The sequence below is a fragment of the Hippopotamus amphibius genome, chromosome 3, assembly GCF_030028045.1.
Source record: "Hippopotamus amphibius kiboko isolate mHipAmp2 chromosome 3, mHipAmp2.hap2, whole genome shotgun sequence".
Taxonomy (NCBI): Eukaryota; Metazoa; Chordata; class Mammalia; order Artiodactyla; family Hippopotamidae; genus Hippopotamus; species Hippopotamus amphibius.
The window spans coordinates 145,241,599-145,252,530 of record NC_080188.1 but is presented as its reverse complement, the minus strand read 5'-3'; the positions used below and the strand labels follow the sequence as shown (position 1 = coordinate 145,252,530).

Sequence of the window (10,932 nt, the reverse complement as noted above, 5' to 3'; positions counted from 1 at the left end):
ATCCAGCACGGGGAAAAAGGCCAGACAGGCCACTCCTCCAGCCCTGGCCAAAGTCTGACTGAGCCCCTGATGGACAGGAAAAGCCCCTTGGAGAGAAACACACCCAGTGGCACAAAGTCCAGAAAGGCCAGAAACCTGGCTTTGAGCCAGTCCCATATTTTAGCAATGCCTAGGTTAGAATGAAAATGAAAGGAAAACAGACATGTATATGTCTATCTTGTCACTGTCATTTAGATCTCCATTCTCTTAATTTCTGATTGGTCTTAAATCAAACAGCTTCTGCTGGCTCCTGCTCTGTGACAATCACTTACAGACGTGTCTTAAAGGACCTGATCATCCATCGGCAACAAGAGAAACCCCCGTGTCACCAACAGTGTCACCCGAATGCATCTGTTTGCAAAAAGGATTTTCAAAGAGAGGTCCACCACCCCATACAATTTGTTTGTTTGTTTGTTTGCTTTGCAATTCTAAAATCCGCAAAGCTCTCAAATGGAAGTTTTCTCCCATAACTAATTTAGTGGCAAAATCTGACCTGAAGTGAGGTGAGGCTATTTACAGTTTTATTGATCCTAATTTGTCTGACTATTCACATTTCGCTGCAAAAACGGTCATGTGTTTGATGGTGGTGAGCTGTTCCCACTCTGCTGGGCGGCTAGGAAATGTAGGGCAAATGGCTCTTATTCTCGTCCTCAGATCCAAAATTTTTGAAGTTGGAGACTCATCTGTCCCTAAGGGTTTCAGGAAAAGGAGTGTGGACCCGAAATGGTGTTAAGTATGATGGAAAAGGCTGGCCCCGCAGACCTGGGTTGGTACGTTTGTGTATGAACATCTGGCGATTCCAGCACTTCTGCCCCAGGACTGGAGCCATTGCCCTCCTTGCCAGGGAGACAAGGGTCAAACACACCCAGGCCCGGAGAGTCCAGTGGCGAGGAGGTGGGTCAGCAGACCCCTGCGGAGATCCTTCCCCCCACCAGCTGACGGCACAACCGGCCTTTCCACACGGGGCTGGAGTCCGTCCATCTGCACTTCCACCCCGATGCTGCCCCCAGGAGACCACTCTGGCAGGGGCTGGGAACCCGGAGGAGGTGTCCGCCGCAGTCCTGCCCCTTGACGAGCCCTGCTCGCCGGGGTGGGGCCGCTGCTGCCTGGCCCGGCCTCCCCTCGCGCTCTCACAGTGGGCAGTGGGCGGTGTGAGGCGGGCCAAGCCGGGTGCGCCAGCCTCTCTCTAGGCATGCCCGTCTCCACCCCACTCCCCACCCAACCCAGATGCTCTGGGTGTCTGCGCTTAGGGCTCTCTGGAGCAGCGGGAGGAGCTGGCAGCCCTCAGAGCCCACTGAGAAAAGCAGATGTGTTTTCAAAATAAATAATATTTTTAAGTCCCTTCTTTCCACTCCAAACCCGGGAAGTGGCAGAAGAGAACATGTGAAGACCCTGTGCCCGCGGCTGCCTGATGTGGCCCTCCTGGATACTGGGCTTCTCAGCGGCTCGCCCGGGCTCACAGCTGCTGTGGGATGCCCTGCTCCTTGTAGCCTGTGAGGAAGCAGAAGAGAGATGGTCAGACACCTGCTTCCTTCAACATTTCTCCAGGAGGTGCCCCCAGATTAGAACATGTTAGAACTCCTTCATGCAGAGGTGTAAATGACTGCTGCAGTCACGCACGGTCCAGCTCTTCCCAACGGCATTGGCTTCTTAATGGGAAACAAAGGGATAAATGCAGAACAGTGGATCTTTGGGTTTAGTGGGGGATATATGAGAGGAGGGTTTCTGCTGCAGATCTGGTAGAGATTGGAAGGTTATCAATGTGCTCCTGAACCCATATCCCTGAAGCCACTGCACAAAAATGGCCCCAGCAGACTGGCTTGCTGTGATTTCCCAATGTGGAGCCTTGGGAGAAGGTACCAGGCAGGCTTCCCCAAGTGATGGGCACCTGGTACTCGTGGACTGAGAGGAGGAAAGAAGAAAAAGGAAGACAGGTACAGAGGGAGGAGCCAAGCGTGTGCTCCATCAGCTGGACATCTGTGACACAGCTTCGATGGCTTCGAGCCTGTTAAGCCTTGGTGATGATTATGAGGACATGGGGACAAAATGACAACTGTTGATATTGAGGGACTGATGCTAGTTTATCTGAGCATGAAAGGGTATTGCGGTGTTTTTGGTTTTGGTTTTTAATACAAGACATCTACTAAAATATTTAAGGGTGAAATTATAAGTCTGGAGTTTGCTGAGTGGTTACCCCTAGTAGGTGATGACGGCCCACAGAGGAGCATCAGTGGACTTACCTGTTTTTTTCTCTTTATTTACCAGATGTTCATCACATTTAGGTGCTGGGGGTGGAAGAAGATGTAGGGAATAACAGATGTAACTAGAGTGGCTATGAGTGGATAACGGTTAAAGCCAATATGGGCACGTAGGGACTCATTCTACTAGGTCTTCTCCTTGTATCTGTGTTTAAACATTTTCCAAAATAAAAAGCTAAAAATAGAGGCTCGTTGACCAATTGGGAGAGGGGGTGTTTGTGTGCAGTGGGGGTGAGGGGCCAGGGCAGTGAAGGGGGGGTCCCAGGCAGCCCAGGCATGAGGCCTGTGCATCCCCCAACACACTCACCTTGGGAAACTTTGGAGCAACACAGAGATAGGAAGCAGCGTGGGGAAGCAGAGAAAAAGAGAAAGAGAAAACAGTCTGAAAACAGAGGCCAGAGGGACTGCCTGAAATATAAAAAGTGGGAGGATGCACGGCGGGGCCTGAGAGATGGAAGGGGCTGTAGTCAGTGTTCATAGTGACCAGCCCCTGCAGCCAGCGGCCAGCCCCAGTGGGCGAGTGGGCTTGGCTGCAGGAGCCCACAGCGAGCGTGCGCCCCTCCCTGGGGGTGACACTCGGTGCGACACTGCCAAGAAGCTCTCTCCCCTTCCCTCCATATCTCAGCCAAGGCCGTTCTTCTGCTCGCCTCCTGCCCCTCACTCTTCTTCCACCCTCAACCCATGTTTGCCTCGAGAGGAATTCTGGATGGACCTCAGGAGGGATGGTTACAGGACAGGTTTCACTGTGACAACCTAAAGATGGTGAAGTGACCCGTCCTGGCCCCAGCCCAGCTGTGTCTGAGCCATGGGGTTTGCCTTTTATGTGGACAGGAGCCACATATATAAAACCTATTGCTTTGGGAAAGACCCAGGTGGGGGATGGCAAACAGACTTTATTTTGCAGACATCTTGGATCCATTGGTAGCGACTGCCTGAAGCCCTGTGTTGAGAACAAGTAAGACTATTCAGCAGCAAGTGTCATGATTGATTAGCAATGTCTGTCACGGGGATGGCAGTAGAAAGAGACTCCTGTGCAACTACCAAGCATTTATTGACCCACAACCAATACAGGCTGTTGTTGACTGTTATTTGTTACTATTACTATAAATAGAGCAGCCGCTTTGTATGTTCCTGATTTTAACTATTTTGATCTATATTTCTCTGATTCCCCTCTTAGGAGGTTTTTCTTGATGGTACCTTTATTGATGACACCCCAGGCAATGCCAGGTAAAAATAAAAACCACCCTGTATTGTTATAATTGGAAAGTTTCCTTCATTTTCATAGGATGGGGCTGGAGTGACACCAGAAAGAACAGCCCTTATCCAACTATCTACCAGGACAAATAAGCCAGTTGTAGCTCTCCTTTTATACATAGTCATCCTGGGATATGCACACACTCCACTGCTGCTAGGGGCAATCCCAGCCCACAGCACCATCTCAACAGTGGCGATCACTCAGTCTTTGAGGGTTTTTGGAAAAAGACAAAGGCACCCTTTGCTGAGATGGGTGAGCAGGTCTGGTGGCCAGGAGGGGTAAGTGGGTAGCAGTGAGGTGTGGTGGGTTTTCTGGTGCAGCCCTCAAGTCCATCCCCCAAACAGTGTTCTAAAAAGTCTGACACAAAGTCAGCATCCCTGGAACCAAGGAGGTGACCCATAGTGAGGCCTGGGTCAAGGGGAAGGGGCAGGAAGGGTGGGGAATGTGGGTTCCAGCACTTGATTAGCCGGCAGCCCAGCTACGGCCCCCACACCAGCCACAGAAGAGGGGTTTCTGCCGAGTCAACAGCTAGGGTGGTGGAAGGTGAGGAAGTGACAGGTCCCCATCTGCCCTTCTCGGGTCTCTGTTTCCTCCTCCAGAAGGTGATAAGGGGAGTTCTTGAAGCTATCTCTAAGAGCCAGACCCTGTGAGTCCTGGTATCAAGCATGGGCAAAAGAAGAATACCAGAAAGCTCTAGGGATCAGATGAGGGCATGAACACATTTATTGAGACCCACCCTGCAACACAGGCTTGTGCCGCTGTAACGGAAAGTTGCCTTACGAACATGTCCCAGCGCCTGGCCAGACGGTTGTGTGATAAGCAGATGATGCAGTAGGAGGGGTCGGGACTCATATTGGGTGGAGATGGAGCAGCCATCACAGGCTTTCCATCTGCCGCTGAGGAGGCCTCTGAGAGCAGAGGCCTCTTCCAGGTTCCATCTGGGAACAGGGTCAGGAGCTTACAGGCCATCCCACAGGCCCCCTGGGAAGCGCCAAACTCCCCCTGGGAAGTTGTCAGACTTGGCTTCTGAGGACTCACAGATGACTGGCAGCACTTCTGTCCAATGAGCGATGTTCTGCACTCCTCCCCACGAATGGAAGTGGTCCGTGGACGTGCCCACGGGGCGAGGCCCCCGTGAGGGAAGTGGATGGGCCTGCCTCAGTCTCTGCCTGCTCTGGCCGCTCCCCGATGCCCTCCCTGATGGCAGCCCCTGCCCTGAGAGCAGCTCTCCCAGCAGGGCCAGCTGCCTCCTGACTGCCCCTCAGCTTCTCCTTACCCGGTGTCTCCCTTCCCCTTCTCTGTTTGCCCCTGTCTCCCAGCTCCAACTTTGGGACACCCTGGCAGTCCCACATCCCAGGCAGGGGAGGAGCTGCTTCCTGGCAGCCTGTCTGACCAACTGACTGTCTCTGCTGAGCTCACTCAGGCTTGGGCTCCTGCATTTTCTCTGACCTGATGGCTTGATTGGTCATGGACCTGAGCCTTGCTAGGCCCCAGCATCTGTGTGTGCCCTGGGTCTTGGATCATCACAGGATCCTGAACTCAGACGCAGGCAACCAGGAATCATTCTAGATCATTCTAGAGCCCCCTGACTGCATCTGCTGTCCTTACCTGGCACAGCTCACCTCTGGCATTGACATCCCGCCTGTGCATGGTTTTGTCAGGTGTAGGAGCGTGGGGTGTGGGGCAGAGAACAAAGTGCCTGAAGAGACATGGTGCTCGTCAGTGAGGAACTGTGGCCTAACGAGGCAGACAGAACGCGTGGCAATACGGGGACATGCACGGGGGCATGGGGGACGAGCATGGCTGCTTAAAATAGGTGTCTGTTTTAAGGTCTCGCTAGGTTATTTTTAAAATGTTAATCAAGTCTTCTTTGGTAGTTTTGTGTCAGGATCAAGTTTGTGTTAAGTGACTGGTGAAGGTCCACTGAATACAAATTAGAAAGAGTGAGGCTTTAGCATCAAGGAACAGAGCTTGGTTTAAAAGAAGTTGAAATTATGCTGTTCTAGCTGTAAAAGATAGTCACAGGGTTTCCTGAGGGCAAATACACCCAGTGGCCCTTTCCTTCTTTCTGGAAACGGCACGATGGAGGCACGGGGGACCTGAGCTCATGCGGGCCACACCCTTGCTACCCGGGGTTGTCAGCCGGGCTGTTTCCTTGACAAACATGATGCCTGGTGTGTCTGAGCTGAACAGGGGCTCCCTCTCTCCCTTATTCACCCCCTCCGGCTCAGGTCTCTGCCTGGTGCTCTAATGATTCCCTGCAGGCCTCAGGGCTGAGCATGCGGGGAGGGTCCCGCGTGCCAGGAGGACACAGGCAAGCCCTCGGGGGAAGAGCAGGCCCAGCCATGCAGATCTCCCCATGAAGCCCCCGGGCCCCACAGGATCACAAACACCCAGACCACACTGTCCCCTGCTCCTCCTCCAGCCCTGCTCCCGGCATCCCGGCCCAGCCCCAGCCCCACAGGGAGGTGTGGCGCCGGCGGCTACTCACTGGCGAGGATGACCATGTCCATGCCCCAGAAGATGCTCATGATCCAGCCCACCATGACGATGGCCGTGAGGATCTGGATGAGGGCCGCCGCAATGTTCAGCCAGAAGACGCAGCACACGTGCCTGTCCGGGAGGTCCGTGCGGGCGCCGCACAGCACGGTGAAGGCCGAGACGAACGTCCCTGTGGGAGGCCGGAGGGGACGGGCTTTTGAGGGCGCAGGGAGGCACAGTGGCTCGTGTGCTCACCACTGGCCTGGGGCCCAGCGGCTCGCCCCCCGGGAGCTCTGAGAGCAGCAGCACGTGTCTGGCACCTTCCCGCTCAGGCCACCTCTTGTGCCCATGCTAGAGAGGGCAATGCGCCAGCCTGGAGGAGGCATGGCCTGGGGCTGCCAGGGACCCCCGCACCGCCCTGAGGCCTCTGGGGGAACGCAGATGTCATGTGACCATCAGTCCCTGCCATCAAGGAGCAACAGCGCAGACACTTGCAAGGACAACAGACAGTGGGTGGAAAGGGCACCAACCTCGTGTGGCAAAGATCCTCAGGGCCTAAGAGTTCAGAGGTAGGAGCTGGTGTCACTGAGGTGACACGGAAGCCACCCACAGGGTAAATCCACGAAACGACCCCAGCACACACGTTGACTGCGGGCACCAGCAGAGGGGCGAGAGCACAGGCCGGGGCGCATCTCCCAGAACCCTTCCCTGAGGGGCTCCCCCAAACACCCCAGACCTACAAGGGGAGGGGACAGAGAGTCTGAGATTTACTAAGCCACAAGGCACAGAGCAACGCGGTGGTGCGTCTGTGGTCCTTAGCCTGTCCCAAACTTCCCGGAGCCCTGCCGGTAATATCACTACATTTACTGACATTTCTCTCAAGCCAGGCTCTTTTCTGCATGGCTCTGAGCCCCACAGCGAGCCTGCGAGGCATTTGACCTTCCTCCCATCTGCATGCGTTTCCTATGGCTACTGTAACATGTTTCCACACCCTTAGTGGCTGAAAACAACACAGTTCTGGAGATCAGAAGTCTGAAATGGTCCTCAGGGCTCGGTCCTTTCTGGAGGCCCTGGCGGACAATTGCTTTCCTTGCCTTCTCCAGTTTCTCGAGGCTGCCTGCCTGCCTTGGCTCGTGGCCCCTTCCTCCATCATCAAAGCCAGAAGCAGCGCTCCTCTCTCCTCTCTGACCTCGGCTTCCATCCTCACATCTTCTCTCTCTGACTCTGATCCTCCTGTCTCCCTCTTATGAGGACCCTTGTGATCACACTGGGCCCACTGGATAACCCAGGGGAATTCCCACATTTTAAGATCCTTAACTTAGTCACGTCTGCAATGTCCCTTCTACCATGTAAAGCAGCATATTTGCAGGTTCTGGGGATCAGGGTATGGACATCTTTGTGGCGGCTCACCACACTATCTTACATACTGTGTTAACCAAGTGCTTCTCATGCTTTGATGTCTGGGGCTTTGCTGATCCTGGAGAGATGGCCCCTCCCAGGGCTAGCCAATTCCTAGAGAGAGTAAATGACTTTCTTATGCAAGCCAACCAATCCAGAGCCCACACCCAACCTCCTTCTTTATGGACTCTCACACTTTGGGTCACTCTCCCCTACTCTAATCACCCAAAGCCAGGTACCAGACAACTAGGGCAGCCCCAACACCCCAGGGACCACTGAAATGATTCAAACTAGCCAGTCTTACACCTGCTCACCCTGTCTTGCTGTTCCTTCACATGGAAACCACAGTAAAGGCTCCTGCCCACGTTTTCCCCGCACTCTCTTTGCCTCCTAACTGTCCCTTCCCATGAGTCACTCCCAAAGGGTCGTGTGCCCCGTCCTCATAGCATATGTGAGTAACAAACTATCTTTTCTGCAAACTATTATATACAGAATGGATAAACAGCAGGGTCCACTGTATAGCACAGAGAACTATATTCGGTATCCTGTGATTAAACTACAATGGAAAAGAATATGAAAAATATATATATATGTATAACTGAGTCACTTCATGGTACACCAGAAATTAATACAACATTGTAAATCAACTATACTTCAATAAATTTTTTTAAAAGAGGAATGTTAAAGAGAAAAAAACTATCTTTTCTGTGGTCATCATTTCCTCATCTGTTGGCCTCACCATACCTACCTAAAAATAAAGCCTACATTTTAAAGTATGTGCGCACACACAGAGTCAAGAATTAAGTACCTTGTCCACGGTCACACTCACAGGTGCACATTGACCCCACCGCTGTCTGATGTGGATGGCCGTGCTCCATCATCCCGACGTCACAGGTAGAGTGACCTGGCAAAGCAGGTCCAGACAAGAACGAAGGCCACTTGGAAAATCCGCCCACGACCCTCATGTTCCTACTTCTCATACTTCCTGCTCCTTGAGGAAGCGCCCGGTGGCGGTGGGGGAGGGGGTGGCAGGTGAGGGGGATTGATTTCCCTCTCTCTCTGCACCCTGGCTTCTGGCCCTTCTTTGCCCAGTGGCTCCCACTGGCTTCCTGATGTGGCCTTTCCCGTGGCCCAGACCCCTGTGCCTCAGATCCAAGGCCCACCCCTGAGTCCACGGGCTGATCTCTGATCCCAACCTTGCCCCATCCTGCTCCTCATCCAAACAACTGCCACCACTCGTGTGTGTGTCTGCCTTCTGCGTGGCTGAAAGTGCCTCTGTGGTCCCAGGTGGCATCCCATCCACCTTTCTGCCCCAGCCCAGCACAGTGTCTGGGGCACAGCAGGTGGGCTACGGGGATCCAAAGAAATGGAACCAGTGTGAAGTTCATCCTCAGACCGCCTGCATCATTGCCTTCAGCATCTGTTTAAAATGCAGATGCCTGGGTCTCCATCTGAGAGCTGGATGTCTAGGGGGTGGCCCAGGAATCTGCATTTCTAAGCAAGTTTCTCCTTCCACTCAAATAACGACAATGTCCAATAAAGTGTGAGAACCACAGATTCAGGATCAACCACACAGATTCAAGATCAAGATTCAAGACTAAACAGCCCCTCCGCATTCCTGGCACAGAGCCAGGGGTGGCCTTCCAGGAAATTTGGAGAGGCAAAGGCTGTTCTCCCACTCTCCCCAAATGGACAGTCCGTTTTGTCAGCAGGGTGCTGAGTGCACTGAAAGTATCTGACAAACTTGAAGAAGGCAGAGCTGAGAAATGATGAGGACATGGACTCAGGGCTTGGTGGTGGACACAGGAGGAAACAGGACATAGGAACGACTAGAAAGTGTGTGTCACCATCCTTTGCCTCTGCTTGTGTATCATGTTGTGGAATATGAGATGAATGGGAGCTGACACAATTAAAAAAGACAGCACCACTGAAGTAGAAAGATGGTAGAAGATGAACAAGAGCGTGTGGGGAAACTATGAAGTAAAATTAACACATATACCATTTATTGCACACCCACAGTGTGCGGCAGCTTGCAACCCGCTCCTGACCATACTACCTCTAACTCTCCGCTTTACAGATGGGGAAACCAAAGTTCAGAGAGGCTAAATGACTTGCCCACGGAGCAGAGCCCAGATTTAAACCCAGACCTGTCTAGTGTAGAAGGCTGAGCTCTTTTCAGCCTACGATGTTGTATCCTTACATTAAAAATTAGGGAGGGACTTCCTAGGTGGCGCAGTGGTTAAGAATCTACCTGCCATTTCAGGGGACACGGGTTCGATCCCTGCTCTGGGAAGATCCCACATGCCTCGGAGCAACTAAGCCCATGTGCCACAACCATTGAGTCCATGTGCCTTAACTACTGAAGCCTGCGAGCCTAGAGCCTGTGCTCCACAACAAGAGAAGCCACCACAATGAGGAGTAGGCCCTGCTCGCTGCAAGTAGAGAAAGCCCATGTACAGCAACGAAGGAAAAATAAAATAAAAAATAAAAAGTAAGGAAAGTTATGGAAAACAGTATGGCCCTGCTTCAAAAAATTAAAAATAGAGTTACCATATAACCCCGTAATTCCACTGCTGGGTATATACCCAAAAGAATTGAAAGCAGAGTCTCAAAGAGATATTTGTACACCCATACTTAATCCAGCATTATTCACAATAGCTGAAACATGGAGGCAACCCGAGTGTCTACAGATGGATGAATGGACAAGCAAAATGTGATATATACATACAATGGAGTACTATTCATCTTTCAAAAGGAGGGGAGTTCTGACACAGGCTACAACACAGATGAACTTTGAAGACATTATGCTAAGTGAAAAAAGCTAGTCACAAAAAGACAAATGTTGTCTGATTTCACTCGTATGTGGTACCCAGCGTAGTCAAAATCATAGGAACAGAAAATAGAATGGTGGTGGCCAGGGGCTGGGGGAGGAAGGAACGAGGAGTTATTGTTTAATGTGTACAGTTTTAGTTTTACAAGATGAAAGAGTTTTGGAGATGGATGGTGGTGACGGTTGTACAACAATGTGAATGTGCTTAATGCCACTGAACTATACACTTAAGAATAGTTAAGATGGTAAATTTCACGTTATGTGTATTTTACCACAATAAAAAGAATTGGGGAAAAAAGGAAAGCAACTTCATCCTTCATGATTTTCAAAATATTCTTGAACCTCTCAAACTTCCCCCTGCCCTGGCCAGTGTCCTTCACAGAAGCCCTGAAGCAGATGGTGCCCCAACTGTGGCTGGAGGTGTCCTGACTCGGGGGGATCTGGCTGAGATCCTGTGACCCTCTGTCTCTTTGTAGCTGCGGCCTCCCCTCCGTCTTCCTGCCTAGGAAACAGGAACATGTTTTTACTAGGCTGAACCATGGGGAGCCATGGGGAATCACCATTTTTGTAGGTCAAGAATAGCTGAGTAACAACAATTTCCTACGACTCAGCCTAATATGTGTATGAAAATTTTGAGCTTAAGGAAACCCCTGAACTCAGAGATTCTTAAA

At 51.8% G+C, this 10,932-nt stretch overlaps 1 protein-coding gene across 2 annotated transcripts in view; it reads right to left on the bottom strand.

The window, feature by feature from the left end:
• Positions 1-1,145: 1,145 nt before the first annotated feature.
• Positions 1,146-10,932, bottom strand: part of STUM (stum, mechanosensory transduction mediator homolog) — a 55,386-nt gene continuing 45,599 nt past the window's right edge. Inside the window, exons 2-4 of one of the 2 annotated variants that reach the window (XM_057729413.1) lie at positions 6,044-6,223; positions 2,605-2,613; positions 1,146-1,530 (exon numbers count right to left, since the gene is read on the bottom strand). In XM_057729413.1, the coding sequence (XP_057585396.1) occupies positions 1,496-1,530; positions 2,605-2,613; positions 6,044-6,223 (224 nt within the window). In that variant the 3' untranslated portion in view covers positions 1,146-1,495. The remainder of the gene's footprint in view (positions 1,531-2,604; positions 2,614-6,043; positions 6,224-10,932) is intronic. The other variant, XM_057729416.1, reaches the window with a different exon arrangement.